Raw genomic sequence first — 25,043 nt, 5'->3', positions numbered from 1 at the left:
GACCAGAGAGGAAGTCCGCAAGCCATGCATGGAGATTTCCATGGATACCATAGGAGGAGAGTTTGGTGAGCAGAGCTGGTTGCCAATTGTACACACAAAAGCATAACTGCACCCGCAGCATAATCTTCTGGCATACTTGCAAGAAGTTCAATATCTCAGACCCAGAAAAGTCATTCAAGCTAAGCCCAAGAGCAATAATCCAAAACAAGGACGTTAGGCTATGAGCCAGACCCCCCAAATTGACCGGTCGGTACCATACAGATGGAGTAAGGCTCATTGTGATTTTTAGCAAGATATATGTCCCTAGATATGAAAAAAAAGTGATAGCAGTGTATAACGCTCGGCCATCTCTGTGTTATCACCCGAAATATTATTATACGCCCGCTTCGCTTCGCCAAAAAATGTGATATTTGCTAAAATTGGAATAAATATGTTTTTAAGGACCACAGAGTGCCAATAATTTGCATACTGGATGCCAACTAATATAGTAATAGAAATATAGAACATTTGTGGGGGTTATTTGTCAAATTTTTGATATAATGACAAAAAATATGTTAAATTTAGTGAAAAAGTGGTCGAAATCGCTTCGAGTTCAGAATTCACATTGTACATTTTTGTCAATATTTCAAAAATGAAAACTCCCAGATTAACATTTGACCCCTCAAAATCTTCGCAAGGAACCACTGCACTGGAATATATCATTACTTTGTAATATGGTGGTTGTTTGGGGCACATATTTTGGCAAAGTTCAAAATATGTTCAACCATACCCCCTAATTTTGATATTATAGGTGCTAAAGGGTTAAACATTACTGTATTTGCATCTGTATTACCCAACTAAATTGTTATTTCCTTTTGTCATTCCAGGTAATGTGGTGGTGGTGGTGTTAGTGCTTGCCCAGTATCGCTAGTACAATCGCAATGGAAGAACAAACCAGAGATGAGGCCGAAGTGCCAACTGGAAGACATTGTATCATTCACAAGGAATCACTGAGTATTGATCCAAATGAACAACTTAACAGTCCACAAAGTTTTGAATCATGGAAAACCCTAATAAATGCTGCTCAAGTAAGAGATCACTCCCCTATACTTGACATCGGGTATGGTTGAACATATTTTGAACTTTGCCAAAATATGTGCCCCAAACAACCGCCATATTACAAAGTAATGATATATTCCAATGCAGTGGTTCCTTGCGAAGATTTTGAGGGGTCAAATGTTACTCTGGGAGTTTTCATTTTTGAAATATTGACAAAAATGTACAATGTGAATTCTGAACTCGAAGCGATTTCGACCACTTTTTCACTACATTTAACATATTTTTTGTCATTATATCAATATTTTGATAAATAACCCCCACAAATGTTCTATATTTCTATTACTATATTAGTTGGCATCCAGTATGCAAATTATTGGCACTCTGTGGTCCTTAAAAACATATTTATTCCAATTCCAGCAAATATCACAATTTTTGGCGAAGCGAAGCAGGCGTATAATAATATTTCGGGTGATAACACAGAGATGGCCGAGAGTTATACACTGCTATCACTTTTTTTTCATATCTAGGGACATATATCTTGCTAAAAATCACAATGAGCCTTACTCCATCTGTATGGTACCGACCAACCCCCTTGGCTCATAGCCTACGTGGTGCTCACAAATGACTTGACCATCCTACTGAGTGTGAACATGGAAAACAAGGCATTTCAACAAATCTTAGATTGGTAATTGAAATGTCAGCACTCACCGACTTTGGCCGATGCAACACAGAAATCAGAATGAATGAACAAGTATTAGGATGTAAAAAAAACGGAGTCAAGAGAAACAAAGCCGAGTAGTTTCGACGTTGTGGGTGTAAAAGTTGGAGCAACGGTAGTGAAAAGCAGCACCTCTGAAATTTTTGAAACCATTCCAGAAAATATTACAGCAAATGATCTCCTTTTGTAGGTTGTCTGAGGTTAAGACAATACGATACTCAAGAACCTTTGGAACAAGGATAGAACAGAACATGGTCCAGTGCTAAAACGTCAAAACATCACAACTTTGTACTTCCTTAAGTGTGACACAAGTGAAAACAAGAAAGAGCAACCAGAGATTGCAAACCCTCGGCAGGATGTATTTGCAGTGGTTTTTAAGACTTTTGTGTTAAAACAAATATGGCGGCCGAACCACGTGACCGATGACATCATTTTTTTTTCTCCACTAATTTATTCCTAGATTATGCTCAAGAAATTTCAATTTGATCGGATGGCGTTTTGTACTTGTCAAATTATGACGTCATAATGGAGGCACCTATGACATCATCATCATCATCATCATCATCATATGACACCTATGCAAAGTTTTTCGATTTTTCAAAGATGACGGCCGAACCACGTGAACTATGACGTCATAATTATCATGACAAAATTCTACAGGTGGAGTTGCACCTATGATGAAAATTTCCTGTCAATCGGACCAACAGTTGCAGAGAAAATCATATTTATTCTGTGTGGCCAACAAACAGACAAACAAACGGACTCAAATGCAATACCCACTCCTCAGGTGAGGGTAATAAGGAGATATGTTGGGCTCTGGCAGGACTCTATTCTGGCATGCACACGCGCCCACCGTCCCCTCCTGTCCCTTTCACTTTACTAAATTACCCATATTTGAATGAATGAGAGATAACACCACACATTTTGGTTATAAATGGTTATCCTAATTTAGTGCAATAAATCCTGACAATTGTTTTCCTGTACATTTATGTGCGATTCGAGACTTTGGAGGGTTCTCACCTCACCTGGATTTATTGGTGCAAGACCCTATCAAGTGCCACTGGCGTTCTGCTCCAGGTTGGTTATGATAGAACCAAAACTGAGCGTCTTTGACCAGGTGGTTCGACCTCAGGAGCTACCTCTCCTTCATGAATGATGAATGACAGATGCAAAATTAGTTCAGAAAAAGAGAAAAACAATTGTACAGTATTTTAATATTTATTCTAGAAACATGTTCACATGACCAGTTTTTTAATGCGCCTTTTAATACTGCAGCAAATTGAATGGTTACAAATCAACTTCAAAATTTGCTGTTTATGCACTGCAGAATAGAACTCACTTCCCGTACAAATTCCGACTGGGAAATCGTGAAAACGTTTCCATTTTCATTTCTCTGCTTTCTTGAAGACCTGCCTGCAAATGACATCTTCCACGTGCATTTCCTGAAAAGGAAAATAGATATTTAATCCTTAATTATAATGCAACAACTGCAACAAATATTACCTTCTTTAACAGCTTCAATTATTTGTCAAGATATTTGTCTCCTTTGTGGGGGGTGGCCAAGGAAGGGTTTTGGCTCAGGTCTTTCAAGAATTTATAAAGAATTTAAAGTCCTTGCAGTGTCCATATGTTTTATACCTCTCCCACTTCCCCCCAAGCCCTCTCCCTCCCACATTTCTCTCGATGTCCCTGCTCTCAAATGTTGTGTTTGTGTCCTTCCTCCTCTCTCCCCATCTTGTCTTCCGCTCCCCTTATTTTGTGTTTTATGTGTCGGTTTGACTTTTTGTGTGATTAATGTTAGCTCTTTCACGAGCCTCGATCTTGTATACAAAAAAAAGAAAAAGTTCGACTGAAGGTTATTTGGCTGGAATTTGTAATTTTTTCAGAGTGCCAGTAACCTTCGCGAAAGACACCATGTGACATTTAACTTATGCTAGCAGATGAGACACGCAGCTTAACGTCCATCTGAGGAATGGCACACTATGATGCAACACCCTGCCTGTAAAATACCAATCTGATAGTTTTCTAGTCAGGTAGGGACAGTGATGGCATTAGCTATTTAGAGAGCCCCATGCGAAATGCAATAGCGTCCCTGTGGGGCCCTGTGGGGCCCCCTGGGGCCCTGTTAGAGGGTACGTTTCAAATTATTTATTCGTTTTCAAATCATATAAGCTCAAACGTAGTGTATATTGGCTCTTTATACATCTTCAACGTAAATTACAGCAGAAAGTAAAATTAAATACCACTTCAGCAGAAACTTTGAAAAGAAATACTAATCTATCTATAATTCCAGCAATCTCTGTGTGTGTGTGTGTGTGTGTGTGTGTGTGTGTGTGTGTGTGTGTGTGTGTGTTTGTGTGTGTGTGTCTGTGTGTGTGTTTGTCTGTGACCGCTGTTTCTCGACAACCACGGGTCCGATATACTTTAAACTTGCCAGGTATATTGCTGGGGACCCGAGGATGTGCCTTTTCAAGGTTTGAAATTAATCGGACAAGTAGTTACCGAGCTATGGCGATTTCTTTACCAAACACCGCAAGCCGTTCGTTTTGGACCAAACCATTTCATGTAAATAGAGGGGGGGGGTTCTGTGGTCGTTGCGAATGGACCAAACCATTCATGTAAATAGAGGGGGGGGGGGGTTCTGTGGTCGTTACTGCCACGTGGTTTCAAAGTTTTTTTTTGTTGTTGTTGTTTGCACGCATGTTTTTTTGCACCCACGTACGGGCACGCCCTAGGATGTTTACACACACACACCCCTACACAAATTTTTTTTTTTTTTTTTTTTTGGCAAGGAACGGGCACCCACGTACGGGCACGTCCTAGCTTATATATAGTACGGGCATGCCCTAGTACGATGAAATGTGCAATTATAAATTGTTAAATAATTACTTTGTAAACTATTATTGTCAAAATGACTCTTCGGGGTTAACATTACTTAGTACAGTTTAATTAACTCTTTTGTAAATGTCTTAGAATAACCATAAAGTAATCAATTGTGATATTACATATGCGTTACATGTAATAGATAGACGATGTCCACCCCCTCCGGATGCATGCGCATAAAAATCACAATCCCTGCGAGCCTTTGTTTTATGTTCTGTCCTTTGTAAATCTGTCTTTTATGTTCTTTTTGGTGTTTTACTGGGTCGTCAGCACCAGTTTAGGGGTGCAAATGGCTTCGTTCCTGCTCGAAATGTAAGGGGAAGGACCCAGCCCCCGTAAGGGGCAGTCCTCCCCCCATCAAACGGAATACTCAAAACGGAGAGGGGATGGGTGGCTTTAAAACACGGCGGAGGCTTTAAAAGCGCAGATGAGCGGAACTAGGAAGAAGCTCCGGAATTAGCCTGGGGAAAGCTGTGCTTTGTTGTTCATGTCACAGCATCACACACACCACCCCTGAGCCAGAGCCATGTCCTCTCTTCTGAGCCCAGGGAGTTTTCTCTGCACAAGCAGCTGGTACTGCACTGACCTTCTTCCTGCAGGACACTGCCAGGAGTACTCTGTATTTTCGTCTTGTGGATTCCCTCTGTCTTCTCTGTAGTGGAATGAATGTAGGCCCAGATAATGTCTTAGATAATTAAGGATTCCCATTTGTTCGTTGGTTCATGGGCACGTATTATCAATAGTGGGTTAAGGGTTTTTTATTACCCTTACCAGAGGAGAGGGTATTGCATTTGAAAAGTATGTAGATTGGTTCAGTTACTTTTGTTTGTCTGTCTGCTCATCTGCAGGTCACCAATTAAACCAATCTTCATGAAACTTCGCCAAATGGTAGAGTTGGTCATGAGAAGCCTGTATTTTGAGGTCAAAAAGTCAAAATAGGCCAAAGGTCTACAACTTTGTCGAATTTCTAAATTCATCAAGTTTCATCCTATTGACCTGAAATTTGAAGAAGATTTGCAAATTTGGTCTTTGAATTCAACACCAATTATTTTTCATGTCAAATTTGTCTGAGGGCTCTTAACTCTGCACGATGTTTTTCTTGTTGGTTTGGCTGTCCGCTCACCTAGCGCCCAAACCCCTCCACCGATTGTAGGCGCCGTCCCTGTGACGGTTCGCGACAAACTTTCGTAAAAATCGCTCAACACATTACAACGTGATGTTGCAAAAACATAAAACACGTTTTGAGCGATAACTCCAGAACCAGAAATTGTATGGACTTCCAGTTGACGCCAAAATGTTCTACGATCAATTTCCAACAACTTTACCATTTTAACTTATGACGTAAGAGCAATGGATTTCCTAAGCACATGTACTTCAATGTTTGCCTGTCAATGTCAATGTTTAAAACACATTTTGGCCGATATCTCAGAAGCTAAGAGTGTTGGAGCAATGATTCCTTCTGTTTCACTCAGTGTCGCTATATGAGTGATTTCTAGTGTCTATCTGCACAGCATGTGCGTGTATTAATGACATTAGATCATTTAGAACCCCAAGACCCTTTAAGACCCCTAAGACTCCTGAAGACCCCCAAGATCATGGAAGACCCTCAAGACCCTGGAAGACCCCCAAGATCCTGGAAGACTCCTAAAACCCTCGAAAACCCCCAAGACCATTGAAGATGCCCCCACCCCCCAAGACCTGCAATATCCTCTTGGTACCTTTAGAACCATGAGGATCCTTTGACTCCTTTCTAACCTTTAGACCTTCATGCCTTTCAGACCTTTTCATACCCTGTAGACCCCTTTGACCTTTAGACCCCTTCAGCCAATTCTGCCTTTCAACTTTTAGACCAGACCTTTGCACATTTACAACGAGACCATTTGGACTGTTCATTTTTACTCAATGGCCTTTCATTTATTTGCCACACAATACAAGTCCTGGCAATGGTTTGCAATCTCTGATTGCTCTTGTTGATTATTGTTATAACCCCCCCCTGCCCCCCCCCCCCCACCCCCACCAAAGGTGGACGGAAGTTATGTTTTCATCCTTTTTGTCTGCATGTTGATGAGCAGGATATCTAAAAAAGGTTATGGACGAATTCAGATGAAACTTGGAGGACAATAATTTGTTTAATTTTGGTGAAACCGGATCTGGATCCAGATACTAAAAAGATTTTAAGGGATTCTTCACCATTGATAGATAGGGCCAAAAACGATATCTCAAATAGTTATGGACAGATTCTGACAACTTGGTAGATGAGTTGGGTAGGTGACAAGAACAAGATGAATATATTTTGGTTAAGGTAAGGATGCAGGCCTGGCCCATGAGTAGGAACCAAAACGTAAACTGTCAGTTTTGTAGGAACTGTCAGCCATTAGTAGGATTTAGCCTGGTGGAAGCATGCGCTCTACCGAGTGCCATTCAAATGCTTGTGTTTCCCACCCATTATTTATTCTTACAATTAAACATACCTGGTCTCGGGCTGAATTTGAACAGCTGTGATCCTCATTCTTGCAAGGAAAGTCTGTCGGGGACTACGGTAATTGGCAACAGTTATTAACATAACACATCCAGACCGTACCATGCCTCTCCTCAGTTTGCTTGGTCGTTAATGTGAGACGATTTTAACAACGGCTCCATCGTACCAATTAGCACAACGCATCGGCTGACTCGACAATTCCATTGGTACAGCCTCAGAGTGGAAAGACAAACCAGCTTGCCGTTACAGCCAATGTTAGAGCAACACGCTGGAATTTGTACCAGGCAACTGAGCTACAACACAGATGAACCCACAGCATCCCAAAGGGGATGTGAGAATATTGCAATGCCCCTGTCTGTTTGTCCGTCTGTCTGTCTGTGTTGACATATTTTCACTTTAAAAATGGTTTTCTCTGCAGCCGCTTGTCTGGCCGAAGCAAAACTTTAAACAAAGGAGGGACTCCCAATGTAGAATATTTTATTGCTAACTCTGTCATAGGTCTCATGGTATGGCAGCCATATTGGATTAAAGCAAAAAAATTGGACATCATTTTCTCCCAAACCGCTCAATGAAAAAAAAATAGAAACTTGGCATATGTCATCAACTGCCCATGACATATACAAGTTGATAATGATGACTTATTGGTGAAGTGGTATTCCAGCCATAATTGGTTGAATTGAAATTTTTATCCAAAATAAAATAAAATAAATCAGAAACTTAATATATCTGATCTATGACCAGATTTGAGTAAATAATTAAATTTACGATGTTCATAACCCATGTCAAGAAACTACATGACATAATAGGGTGCATGGATGATACGGGTATATAGGCAATAATAGCAGTGGGCCATTATAGTAGTGTGTTCAGTTAATGATGGTATTTTTGTTCAGAATGAACACACGAGGCGAAACTATGCATTCTCCAAGTGCCGTTTAGTTTATTAGGCTACCATCTCATCATTTTCTGGGAGAGAGAGACATCCAACACAGGGAACATCTCGAAAGATTGTGAAACGTGATCGGAAGTGGGAGGCAGGAGCGCAACCAGAATTAAATATTCCTTTGCTACATTGCCATGGGCCTTTGCAGATAAACATGTTATCTGCTAATTAGCTACAGCACAAAATCAAGGCGTCTGGGTGAGTGAGATTATCAAGGTGCTCTACATCTTATAAGGGTTTGTTGAACTCAAATGGTAAAAAGAGTTATGACATGCACACACGTACACGCACACACAATCCCATCTCTGCATGGTTAGACTGGCTATCAAAACTGTAATCATGTCTATGGCTAAAACCCCCCTCACACCGGCCTTACGGGGTCGTTACGACATTTACGGCGGTGTTGCGGCGAAAAAATCGTGCACAACCGGGAGCATTCCTTGTGGCACCTGGGACATCCTCAACGCTTCCTGGAGCATTCGTATGGATCCTTAAGCGTCCGGGAGGGGTCGTAATTTCTTACGAGAGTTTTGGTCCAGACCAAAACTCTCGTAAGAATATTACGGCAGTGGTATGGAAATCTAGACCGTAACGCTTCCTCAATGCCTCATCAACGCTTCCGCAACTGCCATAACACCACCGTAAGACTCCGTAAGGCCATCTTAACCATCCGCAAGGATTCTCCCTCTCCTTGGACTCTCTGGGCAGCGGGTGCTCCATCCATGGCTCTCCTGGATAGGTCTTGCCCCCTTGGAAGTCAGCAGCAGAATGAGGGGAGAGCGGGGGGGCCCCCGTTTTTATATTCTGGGCCGGGAACCGTAAGGAACACAAGCAAACATAGAATTTAACCACAAGACATATCTCCACCGTGTCTATCCGCAACGAAGCCGTAGCAGTCCGTACTAAACCGTAATAAACCGCTGTGAATCGGTCACGGTCAAGCAAAATCCTCTCCCGGGTGTTCACGATTTTGCTCAAAAAATCGCAACGCTGCCGTAGAAAGAACATCCGTGGACGTCCGTGGACATCCGTAAAAACCATTTTTTGGTGTGAGTGTGAGTCCCTTTTGGAATGAGTCCCTTTAGGGGAGGGGGCTCAAGCCTCCTGGACTCCGCTCCTCCACCCCCTTCATTGTGCCACTGCCCCCCACCAATTTTTGCCAGAGGGCCCTTCTTAACGCTGCCATTGGGTAGGGAATCTAACCCAGACAAGACAGCTTAAAAGGAAGCATGTTATCTTTGCATGATCCTGTTGGAACAATCCTTCATGCAAGTATGCCCACAAATTGGAAACCCCTAATTAGTGTCAATATCGTTGTTTTATGAACTTGGAGGTGGCCTGTCTTTCTGAAAAAGAAGTTGCCATGGTATTTTTATTTATTTATTATTATTATTATTATTATTATTATTATTATTATTTACAATGTCCTAAGCATTGTCCCATTTGGGATGAAATAGTCGATTAGGGGAATGTACAAATGTTTTTGTTGGATGAGGTGTGGGGAATCTATGAATTACATATGCAAATTTTGTCACCCCTCCCGTCCACAAACACTTGCTCCGTACGTCCGTTTCTTCCCCTCCCATCTTGAGTCCTACCTTTACACTCTCTCCTCTCCTCTCATCCATGATCCTCTTCCTTCTATTTTTCACAATTTCAATTACCAATAGTTTTCCTAACCCACCCTCTGTATGGATGTAATAAATGGACCCAGAGTCCAGTGAATCATCGTTCATTGTCAATAAATATACTGCAGCTCAAACATTTTATAAACAATACAATTTGCCTTCACATTTGTTGCACATCACATCAAATGACAATTCTGAATAAAATGATTCAGAAGCTCACATTAGAAAAAAAATAAGATTTTATATTACTTAACCATCACCAATGTGAAAGTATGATTAAATTTTAATACCTTGTGTACAGTAATTTGGAAAACCACATGAAGCAATTTAACCACAAGACATATGCAGACTTTTGCGTGCAAATTTTCACATGGAGTCGTCGCCAAAAATATTGGCACCCTTGCACTTTTTTCAAATAACTCACAATTGTATCTAAAAACAAGTTGAAATTGACAAAAAAAAATTGGTCTCCATAATTCTTTATTTCACTGTTAATATTAGAGAACCTTTGTTTTTGATTCAGAACTTAATATATCCTTTTAAATCAGAAAATAAAGAGAAATGGCATTGACAAAATTATTGACACCTAGACTTAATATTTGGTAGCAGTCAAGCACTTCCTCCAGCCATGAATGAGCTTCCCACACCTCTCTACTGGCAGTTTGTCCCACCCTTCTTGTGTAAAATGCTCCAGTTCGCCCAGATTTGAAGGGTGCTTTCTCCCAACTGCTGTTTTCAGATTTCCCCACAGGTGTTCAATGGGATTTAGATATGGACTCATTGCTGCGAATTCAGAACAGTCCAGCATTTTGTCTTGAACCAATCCTGGTTGCTTTTTGAAGTGTGTTTGGGGTCGTCCTGCTGCAAGACCCATGACCTTCGACAGAGACCCAGCTTTCTGACAATGGGATGAACATTGTGCTCCAAAATGCCTGGTAATCTCTGATTTCATGATGCCATGCACACATTAAAGGCACCCAGTGCCAGAGGTAGCACAGCAACCCCAAAACATTCCTGAACCTCCTCCATGTTTGACTGTAGGGAAGGTATTCTTTGCTTTGAAGGCTTCATTTTGTTTTCTGTTAACATAGAGATGATGTGCTTTACAAAAAAGCTCTAATTTGGCCTCATCTGTCCACACGTCATTCTCCCAGAAAGATTTTGGCTTGTTCAGGTGTGTTTTGGCAAACTCCAAAACGGGCTTTCTTATATCTCTCTCTATCAGCAGTCGGGTCCTCCATATACCCTTATTTCATTGAGTTGGCAATGGATGGTGTGAGTTGAAACTGTCGTACGTTGTGTCTGAAGGTCAGCTTGAATCTGTTTGGCGGTTGATCGAGGTGCTTTCTCCACCAATCGAACAATCCTTCGCTGCAATCTGCAATCAAGTTTTCTCTTGCGGCCACGTCCAGGGAGGTTGGCTACAGTGCCATGGGCCTTAAACTTCCTGATAACATTGTGTACAGTAGACACAGGAACATCAAGGTCACTGGAGATTGGCTTGAAGCCTTGAGATTGTCCATGCTTGGCTACAATCTTGTGTCTGACCTCCTCAGACAATTCTCTGGTTTTCTTTCTTTTCTTCATGCTCATTTTGGTACACACAGTGACACAAAAGAGCAAAATGACTCCTTTTCTCGATTCAAACTGGTTGAATGAGTGATTTTTATATTGCAGGCACCTGCAAGTCACCATCGGTGAGTACAATTATTCCAAAGTAAAGGAGAATCACCTACTTGAATTCTAATTATTTCTAACAACTTCTAAAAGGTGCGAATAATATTGTCCGGGCCATTTTAGGATTTCTGTGTGAAATTAGTTAAGATTTAGTCATTTTTTCAGCTGTTTTTTTTATTTTGTTCTACTGCAAACCAAAGAAATACATATGTGGATCCCAAAAGATTTTATAATTTCAACAATTTTCTGGAAGAAATGGTGCATTATTTTAAAAAAAACTGCAAGGGTGCCAATATTTTTGGCCACGACTGTACACCAGTTTTATGGACAATGAAAGTTATTAATTCAAGTTAGGGTTAAAAATCTATATATATATATTTGAGAGCTAAAGTTTTTGTTTATTTGAAAATATAAGATATACAGTATACACTGTGTGGCTCACCAAGTGGAGTTTGTCTCCTTCAATCCAATGTGTCCAACCACGATTTTCTTTCTCTCCTCTCTGTACGCACACCAGCTTATCACCATGATATGCCACCGTAGTCTGCGGAAAGAAAATTCATTATTAGGATGTCATCCTAAGCTCATCCTCATTTATTGGCAAAGATTATAAACAGGAACTTGTAATTTGTTTAGGATGTTGATTATAACTTGCATACTCTTCAGGAAATAAACGGGTGTGTTCAGCCCTGCTAGCTCGGTTAGTGGTACACTCGGCTTGCCTTCGTACCCTTCACTCCATTGACGGATTTAATCAAAATACAGATACGGAACAGGTAAGGGAAACAGAAGTCGCCATCCTCGTCGCCAATTCTGTTGTGTTTGCAAGAAATCAGATCCAGACCACCAGCGTACAATAACAGACTTTACTCAATAACAGGCTTACCGCCATGAGTGAATGAGTGAATGCATATAAAACGATCATTCTTTCATATTCATTCACTCAATCACTGCCATATTATGTCTGCTCTGCCTCTTTCTCCGCTCCATCATGAGGGCCCTCATGTCCAAGATCACATGATCACTTGCATAATTAATGTAAAAACAGGCCATCATCCAGGACTGTCAGGTTAAAAAAAATGATGAGAAATGATAGGAACTCTTATGTTGAGTAAAATAAAGATTATATAGGTATTAGTCAGGTTTGTTATGTAATTTCGTTCTTTTTTTGTGGAGATTAGCAAAACTATACATTTTTGGAAAGCTGATAGCACCAGGAATCCGAAAAACCATGTTTCCATTTGCGCAAATTTTTCTTTGGCGGCCATATTGGATTTTCAAAATGGCCACCATCGGAAACCTATTTTTCGCGATATCTCAACATCCGAACCACCTAGAGTGCTGATTCCAACACCTATACCCACATTTTTGGGGATGAGGAATCACATGAAGCCATCTAAAATAATCTACACCTACCCTGGGATACCAGGTGGCAGCCTACAGCGGATTTTCAAGATGGCCACTTTCAGGAAACATGTTTTTTTCTGAATATGTATACCACATTGAGTGATGTTTCGCTACATTGTGGCACACGGATCATAATTATGAAACCACATCCCTCATATATCCTAAACAGGTGATTTATGTATTCAAGAGGTAAGTATATAGAGATGAGGCTATACAATCCATAATTATACATGTAATAATTACTTTTATTTGAACATAGAATATTTCCCATAGATGAAATTTTATCTTTGTCAACATTCATCAACATTTTGTCCTCATAGGTTTTCAAATGTCCTCATCACTGTCGTCAGAGCAGAGAACAGGTTGACAGTCATCGTCGTTTTCACATTCGGAGCTGCACAAACACAAGTCTGTGCATGCCAAGTCATTGGCACGGCACGAACACCGTCTCGATGAGCAGTCTCCTTTGCACTGACATCTGACCATCTCAAGTATTGCTTTCGGTGCTGGTGGTACATCTGTCATTAGTGGTTTCAATTCCCCATCGTTGTCCTTGAAGTAGCCATGTTGCTGTGGATCCAGGAACACTTGATGTGCGATAGTAGCCTGAGCCCATACCCTTGCCCGAAGATGTACACGATCAACATGCTGATTTAGAGCCCCTAGCGTTGGAGGTAACTTGTGACTTTCAGTCATGTGTTTACAGAAGAGGTACCAGCGCAACTCCGGAATGCTGTTGATACATATTCCCTTTGGTACGTACACTGCACATACAAATCTTGCCAAGTTGGACATCTGATCTGCGGTCACATCTGCAGCATCACCGAGCATTCTCATGGCCTGTATCACGTCACTATCGGCTCTGACGAAAGCTTCAAACCATGTTGTTTTGCCTATTCGCGAAAACCGTCCAGTATTGTCTGCTCCTGTGAATGTGTGGAATGCTGGCAATGCCTTGGCCTTTTCGACGCCAAGATTGTTCCAGATTGGTTGTACTTGCACAAGGCCCGACACAAGGGAGACAGCAGTGTTTTTGAGCAGAACATCATAGTTAGCTATGACCAAGACCAGGACATCCGTATCAGGAGAGAAGAAGGTAAGCTGTTCTGCGTTGGGATTGCGGCGAGTTGCCAGCACTGCTTGGTGAATCATCAGAGTGTCTGCCTCCTCATGATTATTGTCTTCAAAATGCACGCCTTTGTTACTCTTGGCCTTTCCTGCTGCACATATAATTATCAGCTTGGAGGCATCTCTGTTGTACTCCAACGTTTTCTCAGCCAGATATTCTGCCAAATCTGACTTTGTCTGATCGTGTGACAAGAACCGCTTCATGGTGATGTGTTGGATCTTGGTATTGTCCTTCACTTGGTACTGGACTGGATTGTGCCCCCCTCGTCTTTTTTGTCTTGTGCTTTGCTTCAACGAATCGGCCTTGTAAGTATCAAACACGAGGATAACTTCGTCAAAATGTCTTGTCAGTGACATCAATCTGGTATTAAAGCTGACACTGAGATCTTCAACGGTTACTGTTGCAGCTGGTTTTGTCGACAATTTCTGTACAAGAACCATGGCGTCGACTACTGCTATTTTCATAGCTGCAGAGTTATGGACTTGAGCTTGAGGACTTGAGGTCGGAGCTAAGTCACCCGGAGCTAAGTCTCCATGTTTCACAAGGAGATGGATTAACTTTGACTTGTCAAGGCAAGGAAGCAGGTCACCGTTTGGTGCGAACAAGGCGCGAGGTGTAAGGGTGAATTCGTAGTTGCCTATTGCGTCTTTCTGGTCAACATCACGGCTTGATTTTGTCAATATCATCAGCCTTCCATACAAGTCTTTTGTTTCCTTCAAGTCGACTGACTTGTCCCTGAGCATGATCTTGGTCTTCTTCACACCAGACAAGTACATCGTGTTGTTTTCTTTTTTCACGGGTGCAAATAAGCTGACTGTTCCGTTGATTCTTTCGTCAACATACTCTTCGTACAAGTGTTGACCAATGTTGTCGATATTCAGGATTTGTGACGTGTGCTCCTCTGGGACATAGGCATGTGTGATCAAGTTGTATATGCTATTTCCTTCTGTGGTAAATGGATTGCCATGACTCATGATAGCAGCCTTGATCTTTTCAACCGCTGTATTGTTCAGATTCACTGCCCTCGGACTAATTTCGTGGTGTTCTGTCACTTTGTCTGTTTTGGTGTCGAACTGATCTTTGAATTCTCTGGTCAGCCGTGACAATTCTGGAGAGGCCATAAAGAATCTCTGCCTTGCATTGGCATTATTGGAGATGCCTGGAAGTCCAGAATGAACCTTCATTGCTCTGTTTTCCTGTTCACAAGCGTGGTCTGCACCGATTGATACAAAGGGGATGCTAGATTTCGTTACTGAGATATTTCCATTCTCGAGTTCCCTGTATGTGGCCGGATGCGTCTTCCTCAGGTCATACATATCTGCTATGTATCGCGGCCAAAGACGTTTGTATTTGATACGATCCATGGAGAAAAATAGCTTGCTGAGTGCCTCACCAGATTCGAGGTGGAGTTTGAGATCTGCGTCCCGAGAAGCTTCCACAAAGAACAGAATTGTCTCCACTCGATGCAGGTAATTCATCAAGGACTTGAACATGGCTTTTTTGGATTGTTCTGTTTCCCAAGTCTTGAATATGTTCACAACATCAGCTGTAGTGATGACATTCAACAGTTTTGTGTTGGCTTCTTTCACACTTGTGGCTTTGGTGAACTTGTCCTTTTCTGAACATGCCTCGTCTATTTCTTCTGACATATCTGAGCAAACGGCTTTCAACTGTGGATAATCTTTGAAGAACAGGTCCAGCGCCATTTCATAAAGTGCTATATATGAATAAATATGAGCACGGAGAGTGCGTTTGTAATGCGAACATCTCAGGATCTGCCTTGTTGTTGAAGGTCCGTAGAGGTCGGCCTCTATCCACGCGTCATCAATACCTGAGTTCTCAATGGAAGTACCCAGGGCTCTCAAAGCAGCCATGACCACATGCAGCTCGCCAAGCCGAGGTACAACGGTACCTTTCAGGTCTGGCCTTGCATCCAGCAGCCTTATCACCTTTTCATAGAGGGCCATATCCCAGGAAATGACTGTAGGGTGGCTTGTACCAACAACTAAGTTCTTTAGCTGAGTTGTCTGAAAGATGACGGTCAGAAGAGTCGACCACTCGTGTGCTACTTCAGGTAGAAGGGGTAAGACTCCGACTTGTGTCAAACTGTGACTACCCGACAGCAATGAGTGGTATCCTGCCCAACCAGGTATATATGTGCTGTTTGATTTCTGCATTCTGGTGATCATAGAGCAACCAACCATCCTAGATGTGTAAGGTGATACGCTGGTGATATACCATCCTTGCTGATGTGGAATGTGTCTGTTCTCTTTATGGTTTTCGGCACCGGCTTGTCACAATGAAGCATAGGAACCTGGTACGGGGTCACTGACAAACTGGTAGTGTCAGCTATGCTCAGTTGTGGCGCCAATGTTTCTCCTTGAGTGTCACGTTTTTGATAAACAGCAATGATTGTTCCATGGGTTGTCCCTTTGCCATCCACGCTGTCTTCAGCAAAGTCTGTGTTATCAGCTGCAAAAAACACAAAAGTTCCCTTCTTCAAAAATGGAGGAACATAAAGTCCTTGGAACTTCAGGGTGTTTTCCACAATGGCATTTGCTAGGGCTGTTTCGAGGTGCATAACACGACTGTATGAGACACAGTAACCTTGAGAGCAGAGACTTTCCAGGAGTTTCTTGTTTCTTGTGTCATGGTGAACTGCCAAGGCTAATCCTAGAGACTGTGGAGTTTCTTGTGATTTGGTTGATCGGAAGGTCGCAGAATCAGTTTTGGGCCTATAGTTCACTTGCTTGTCAGATTTGAATCCACCCAATAGCATCTGACTAACAGTGAGTACTTCTCTGTTAACGTGAGTGGTTCGTTTTTCAGTTTCTAGTGTTTCTGTTGGCCCCACCATAACCCATCTGATCATTGCGTGGAGTGCTGCTGGAACATCATCTGTGCTGCTAGTGACCTGTATAGCATCGGATGAGTTTTCCTGTTGGTGGAAGTTCTTGATAATTCTGCGCAATGCCTTTGCTGCTTTATAGATAATATTCAGATCGTCTACTTCACTTTCTATCATGGCAGACTGAACCATATCGGATTCGCATGCATCTGGGGAGTAAAGAACAGAAGGTTTTCTCCTGTCCTTTTGCCTAACAGACGTTACGTGTGGTAGTTCTAGAAGAATTCTCTCCTTGAGCCAGTGTCTACTATATGCAGGGAAGTGGTGCGCCAATGCATCTGTGCCACCAAGCAAGTTGATGTATGTTGTTTCAATATGTGCCATGGATAAGTATTGTTTATTCTGAGTTTGACAGTCGATAAGGCTAATCAACTCAATCAAACATGATGTTTGAAACGGATGACCTCTCTCTGTTGTTCCCTTGTTATCCTTGGTACGTAACACATGGAATACATTTGTTGTCCAACATGACTTGTGGTATTGAACATCGATTGCATGTGCATCAGTGGGTGAGATGGATGTGTTTAACCTAGTTTGCAGGGTGAGATTTCCAGACAGCTCCACAGCATCGTGTAATGCTTTCCCACCGTTTTCTGTTCTCAATGTGTACAATTTTTGCTCGTTATCTTCCTGGCAGAAAAAGCAATGTTCCTTAATGAATGGAGCTGTTGCAGAACGTGTAAACGGACTGGTGGTGGAAGTTGATGGTTCGTCCAGTTCTGTGCTTTTTCGCTTTTGTCCACGTTTTTTCTCTGTGTAGGAGCCGGCTGAAATGTGATATTGATGGCGGTCTTTGGCACGTTGTACCTTCTCTTTGTTGGTTGCATTTGAATAACAGATACGATGCCAAACTGCATTATTGAATTGCAGACTTTCACTTGTTTCATCCTTTAAGCGACTGTGAATTTTAACATATTTTCCATCATGGTAGGCTGCTCTATCATTAAGGGTTTGTAGCAAGTGTTCAAACGAGTCCGGTTTGGGCTGCTGGACAAGCGTTCCATATTTTGCTGAAGCGGTTTGACAAATTATGCAGTGCTGCCACTGTGTGGGCTGAGTCGTAACTTCACCCATCTTCTCTCAAGACCTGCAAATATATAAAACGACAACAGGTAAGTAATTGTGAGCTTCATGAGGTTTATTTTAAATGAAATATTAGGTCTGATATAATGACTTTCCATGTACATGAACTGAACATGTTGAAATGATTATTTTCATGTACATGAATTATGAAATGAAATGAAATGAGTAGATTATTTTAGATGGCTTCATGTGATTCCTCATCCCCAAAAATGTGGGTATAGGTGTTGGAATCAGCACTCTAGGTGGTTCGGATGTTGAGATATCGCGAAAAATAGGTTTCCGATGGTGGCCATTTTGAAAATCCAATATGGCCGCCAAAGAAAAATTTGCGCAAATGGAAACATGGTTTTTCGGATTCCTGGTGCTATAAGCTTTCCAAAAATGTATAGGTTTGCTAATCTCCACAAAAAAAGAACGAAATTATAAATCTGAACATAATGAACCTGACTATATCATGATAGCTTCCATACAGGAGGAGGCCATTAGGCCCAAAGCCCACGATATTATTACCAACTTGTGTTTATTTGTCAGTGCTCCATAATTTTTAAATGCTGAGCATCAAGCAAGAAAACACTACGCACCAGTTTTTGAAGTCTTTGTTACTAAGTTGTATGTAATCCTGGATCCGGGATCTCAACGACCTCAAGATCCAGGATTCGAGCTTCTGACTTGGCAGACTCAGAGCGGACACTAACTCTTACGCTGGCCGAAGCTGGCCTTTTTCTCCTCTCTACTGACCCTCAATTTTGCATATAAAAAGGGCAGCACTTTTAAAAGGGAATTGGGAAATACGAGAGAAAAATTGGATTTAGATTAATTGAAGACCCGAGTGGAAGTAGTACTGAAGTCACAAAATAATAATGCAAAAATATTACAGACATGGATTTTACCATACTTTAGAGTTTACATGTAGCTCCTGGTTCTAACTCACTTTGCCCAAGAATGTGACTTAAGTACTTCTTCCGCTCAGGTCTTCAATTGGCCACACAATTAAAGAGCTCGGTGTGTCGTGCCAGTGCTCCTCCTCTTCCCAACCTGCCTTGTCCTAAAAAAAATTGAAAGAAATCCCCAAATGCATGTCCAATTGTCCTTGCACACATTAGCCACTTGCATTCCTCTGCCCGTGGTTGTTGAATGTTGTTGTACATCTATCTTTTGTCGTGCTTTTCAGACTTGAAGGTCACTTTTTTTTAACAGGGCCCAACATTGCTCACACTCACAATGGTACAACCTGCATGTGAAAACTTTATATTAAACACATCAAAACTTCAATTTCCTATGTTGTGTATATTCATTACCCTTACACCTGAACACCTGGAACCTCTCAAACTTGCCTCAAATTGTTTAATTGGTAAAGAAAAAAAATCGTAAAGCAAAAGCTAGGTAGAAACACACCATACACTTGCGACCATCGACACCATGAAGATCCTCTTCAAACTCTTGGCCAATTATAAAGTCCATGACATAGTTGTGGAGACTGCTGAGCGTGCGGATGACCATGTGCTCCTGTTCGTGCATTATTTCCTTGTCGACCTTTACCAAGCAGGCAATCTTGCGCAAAGCAATGTTGATTCCTGTGGGGGAGACATGACCATTGCACAGAAATAAAGCAAACCCTCCTGTAGAGAAATTTCTTTCTTTGGTGTTGAAGGAAAGCTTTAACCCTATGAATACCACGCTAGTCAATGTAGCAATAAATAAATAAATAGACAAAAAAGTGCATCACATTTCTATTTGTAAGAATTTCTTCGAATCAGAAAAGGTTGACTGGAAAAGCAGCTTAAATTAATGGAATGAAGAGATAGTGTTGAAATCACTGGTGCTTGGGTTCTTAATCTGAAAATCCAAGGCTGCAGCGGCTGAGTAGGCCAGTGCATGAAGGTGGAATGGAACAAATAGTCAGGTGGCTTAGTGCTATATTTAAAGATTACCGTTACCGGGCGGATAAAAGCACAATATTTGGCATGAGGCTCCCTTAGGGCCTATTAATTAATGTTAGCCTCGGAGCCCTCCGGAGGTAAAAAAAAAATTCATGTAAAACACCAAAATTCAAAATGGCACATTCCATGATCTGATTGCGACTCAACCTTTGGCCGACATCTGGGTGGCCTTTGGCATGGGCAAGAATTACAGGTGTTACCACATCAACGCCATATGTGCATGCCTGGGGGAGCCACAATCACGAGCATTACCTGTGTTCCACGCATTTTCAGGTTACGATACAACCTCTGCCTTCAACGGCAAGGGCAAGAAGTCGGTCTGGCAAGCCTGGCAGGTCGACGAAGACGTCACAGAGACATTTGTGTATCTGGCCGGTCATCCCTTCCAGCTGCTGGATTTCGACGATGAACCTTTCCAGAAGCTCGAGAGACTGACTGTTATCCTGCATGACAAAACCAGTCCTTTGAGCTCTGTCAACGAGACAAGAAGGGAACTCTTCTGCCAGAAGAATCGAGCAATGGACAAACTGCCACCCACCAAGGATGCGCTACTCCAACATGTCCGACGCGCAGTGTATCAAGCAGGAATCTGGACGACCAGCACACAAACACAGCTGGTGGTTCCTTCTCCACATAATTTTGCCTTGACCAAGGTATCACAGTCATGGATACCAGTTTGGTTGACAATTCCAGAGGTTTCCAGATCGTGCAGGGAGCTGATCAAATGCTCCTGCAAAGGAGACTGCTCTAACTGCAAATGTGGCAAATCAAATATGGACTGCTCACCACTTTGCAAGTGCAAATCTACTCCATAGAGCATTGCAAACTGTGTGTTACTGCAAGAGACATCACAGGACAATGCCTCATACTTTGTAAGAAACTGTGACTGTTATTATAAACAAATTGCATTCCAACTCAACTCCATGAAATGGCCTACTATTGTCTCCGTAGTGTGAGAGAGCAAGGGAAATTGAGAACTACTTGGAGACCTAGTGATGTTATTTGCTTGAAAATTGAGTTTTGTCTGTACAATTCAAATTACTGTAGTTATTCTAATAAATGCCTTGTACTTTTTAATATCGTCTTGACTAGCACAAGGCCAGTTACTGAAATACATGATTCACTATTATTCACTTTATTGGGTGATAATATTTCCCTTCCAGAAGAGGGTGGATGTTTATTTGAAATTTGCCATTTATTGGTCTTTATAATATTTTATAATGTATTGGTACGATTATAATGTCCACAATAACATTCAACTACCTCAAAATCTCAAATTTGTCAACCACCCTGGGTTTCTTATGACTACCAGGATTCGAGAAAAGCTATATTTTGTCATTGATGTCGGCCATCTTGAATTTTGGTGTTTTACATGAACTTTTTTTTACATTTCGAAGGGCTCCTAGGCTATCATTAAGTAATAGGCCCTAACGGAGCGTCATGCTAAATATTGTGCTTTTATCCGCCCGGTAATGGTAATTTCACTAAGCCACCTGACTAAAAGGGACAACACGTATTTCCAACATTTTTGCAGAAGTTATGAATACATGGGGTTGGCAAGATGGTTATGTGTATGACCACTGGCCTCCATGCTGTCTGGCACGGGTTCGCATCTTGGCCCAACTGTAAACTTACGTCCTTGTGTTTCACAGGCAGGACCATTTTAGGATGGATAGGCATCAATGTGTGTTCCGCTCATTGGATACACTGTGAACTGGGAGTCCCATCTGCCGGAATGAGCTGGTGGATGTTAAAGATTCCACAGTGTCTTTCTTAAAGTGCAGGCGAACTATCGTCGTCGGCACCATGAACAAATTAAATTCCTGCAAAATTACCCGAAATAAATTACAACAAAATTTTCATATCCTGTTTCAGAGTGGCGACCCAGCCGGGATTGTAACCACAGCCAAGAAACCTATTCGGCAAAAACGACGTTTCGTATAGACGACAGAGCATGTTACATGATTATGATGGTAATGTATAAATGCAACATTCTAAAAACGAACATCCCACCCCTCAAACAACAGAATCCGATTAATTAATCAATTTGTTGAAATGACTCCTATGGGTTAACAGTATAGTTTAGTTAGCTCCGCAAATGTATTAAAGCGTGATAGTCCGGCAGCTGCTGGGCTCAAGCTCGTTTTGGCGTTTTAAGGTTGTTTGTTTTCTTGATGGACTTTGCTTGCCAAGACAACCGATTTCCAAAATAATTTTACTGAACCTCTGTCAGCACAATTTGAGATAATTAGCAGAAAACAAAATGGCCACCAAAATACCAAATTTCTTCCTGAACAAATATCCAAATAGCCTTTAATTATCATCAAGCTACTAAATATTGTAATTATCATCAATACTGATCATGGTCGACAATTTTGATGTCGATTATAGCATCTCAGAATGGTAAATTGTAAACCCATTCGTCAGCAGTTCTCATGACTCAACCAGATGTTAAAACACACCAACAAGAACAGGACATACCATGCCTTAAGAAGACAGATGACAAAGCAAAGAGAAATATGAGCTTGATATTGTCAGATACAATGGCCCCAGGAAGCCAGATATGCCACCAGTCTGGCCTGGCACAGATTTTGGAGTCTGTGTTTAAAGGTGTGGGCAAAATGCTAACTGGAAAGAAGTTTCCAATAAATATGAAAGTTATGCCCACGGTGGCTGACGAGCTACTCAGATGTTGTCGGGCAAGGTCAGCTAAAGCGCCATGATCATCGATCGACTGCGCTGGAAGACCTGACATCTAGAAGTCACACTACAAAGATGTGGGTTGACGTCTTCATAAAACCAGTACTTATGATGATGCTGTTTGTGAGGGCAGAATGAGAAGGTGATTGATTGTCCTCTTCACCAACAAGTGGTTAAACTGATGATGCCTTACTTTTTTGCATCCAGGCATTTCAATTATGTAAAATATGGTGTGTATTATCTGAGGAGCATGGAGGCCATACCAGAAAATGTGCTTCAACACTTCATGAAAGGGTCTCATGTGATGAGGCACACACAGGGATTGCGGAATGGCATCGAGGCCATTCTGTTAGCCCAGAGCTCCATCCTCTTTGCCACAACTTATTGGCAAATGGTGGTTCTGGTATTTTTCTTTTGGCCGAGCCGAAGCTGTTGGGTTTTTTTCCTCCTTCCTTGATACAGGATGTAGGATGGCACATACCAGCCAATTTTGTCCCACACAAAAATATATTTCAATCAAAGTGGAGAAGAGTTGGACAATAATTTCTCACCTGAGGAAGTTGGCAGGACCTCAAAATCTTCAAAGTAAAATCATCCACCAGCAAACGTCTCCAGATAATGCATTTCATAAGAAGCCTGTGGTTGCTAGTTTGTAGCATTGCTGGGAGCTGTGCAGTGGTGTAGTCTACGTGATACACAGGTATACGCCGTATACCCACTAGGAAAGGTCCAGAATTTCCGTATACACACTTAAAAATGCGCGAGGATACGTAACAACATAGTTTCGTGACAGAACTTTCACACTTTCATTCATAAAATGCGCTATATAAATAACTTTCATTCATAAAATGCACTATATGAATAAAATTTGATTTGATTTGATAAAATTCACCCCGTCTGTGTTAAGGGCCTATCTCATTGGCCTGGAGACTAGGTGGCGACCTGGTGGCGACTCGAGTCTCCGCGACGTCTCCTGGAGATTAGCCAGGTCTCCGGGAAGTCGCGGGAAATTCAAACATGTTCGATTTTTTTGGACGTCGCGGAGACTAATTTTGTCCGCGACTGGGGAGACGTCTCCGCGACGTCTCCGCGACGTCTCCGCGACCTGCTGGAGCCCAAGGAGACTGAGGAGACGTTGCGGCGACGTTGCGGCGACGATGCGGCGACGTCTCCGCGACGCTGCTTGACGCTGCTTGACCCACTTTAGAGACCACGTGACTGAGCGCGTGCTGGCATCATCGAGACACCTTCACTCCTGGTCCAAGTCAGGTACAGGATCCGGTCAAGGTCTTCATCATTTGGTACTTGTTCCTGCTACTGCTGCTGCTCCTTGTACTGCCTTGGAAGAGGCCCCACCATCTTGTCTTGCCAGGGGACAGCTCCAACTCCAGAGTAGTACTGTCCTTCCACCATGCCACCCAAGGGCAGTGGGGGCCGGAAGGGCAAGAAGAAGGAGGATGAAGCAGTTGTAGCAGCTTCAGCGCAGTTTGTGGATGCTGAGGCAGCAGTTGATGCTAGAGAAGATGAGGAACATGGTTCCAGCGGCGATCCGACTAGAAAACAATATGATTGGAAAGAGGGGCATCAAGAGGCAATGGCTGACTTCTGGGAGGATCATCCGGAATTTTACGATAAATCGTATGCAAGATACAAAGATAACCAATACAAGAAAGCAGCGGTTGAAACCTTCCTTGTTGATATGCAGAACATCTTCGAGGAGATCAAGAAGCCCCTACCTACATGTGAGTGTATATTTAAATTGCATTGAATTTATATTTAATTGCATTAAAATAAATACATGCAAAAATATGTAAAAAATGTAGCGAAAGGAGTAGTGATGAATATCATCGCCCTGGCGCAGACGTCGCCCTGGCGTCGCCTTGGTGAGAGCGCAAGCCATTTTTTGGTCTCCCGAGTCGCCCGAGTTGCCCGAGTTGCCGCGACTGATCAGTCGCGGCAGTCGCGGCAACGTCTCCGCGAATGAGATAGGCCCTTTAAGAAGCACTGACTAATGGCATTGGGGCTTCCGTGACCTGTGACCCGGATCTGACGTCACCTACCAAGGAACAACCACACAGTTGCTTCACGGTCATTCTCGGCGCGAAAATAATGTGAATCAATAAAGGAGAAAAACGAAAAGATCAAAAGTAAGCACACTCAAACGACACTCTTTGAGTGTTTTCGCAAGCCTGCTCCTGAAGCTACTGCCGCTTCGGGTGACACTGACGTTACAGAAACTATAGAAAAAGAGCCAGGTGAGGCTGATGCTATCCTAACGTTACGCGGTAACGTTACAGAAACTGAGCCCGATGCTATCACCCTACCTGGTAAGTGAAAGTAGCATAGTTATCATTAACATAACTGTAACAGCATGGGATTGTTGGTATATTGAATTCTATCTAGAACTAGCTAACCTCACTAACGTTAGTGTGGTGGATCAATAATTGTGGGAGAAGGGGAGAGATGGCTTGTCCACCAACGAGCTGTATGTTGCTAGCTAGCTAAACAGC

At 42.2% G+C, this 25,043-nt stretch overlaps 1 protein-coding gene across 1 annotated transcript in view; it reads right to left on the bottom strand.

Annotated features, from left to right (window-relative positions):
- Window positions 1–2,955: 2,955 nt before the first annotated feature.
- The window catches only part of LOC137424685 (retinol-binding protein 1), a 35,590-nt gene continuing 13,502 nt past the window's right edge, over window positions 2,956–25,043 (bottom strand). The window contains exons 4-6 of the mRNA XM_068112400.2: window positions 19,289–19,467; window positions 11,809–11,910; window positions 2,956–3,198 (exon numbers count right to left, since the gene is read on the bottom strand). Of these exons, the coding sequence (XP_067968501.1) occupies window positions 3,142–3,198; window positions 11,809–11,910; window positions 19,289–19,467 (338 nt within the window). The 3' untranslated portion in view covers window positions 2,956–3,141. The remainder of the gene's footprint in view (window positions 3,199–11,808; window positions 11,911–19,288; window positions 19,468–25,043) is intronic.

Source organism: Myxine glutinosa, chromosome 4 (genome assembly GCF_964187855.1).
Source record: "Myxine glutinosa chromosome 4, kmMyxGlut1.1, whole genome shotgun sequence".
Taxonomy (NCBI): Eukaryota; Metazoa; Chordata; class Myxini; order Myxiniformes; family Myxinidae; genus Myxine; species Myxine glutinosa.
Note: the sequence above shows the minus strand (reverse complement) of the source record. Positions and strands in the feature narration are given on the sequence as shown.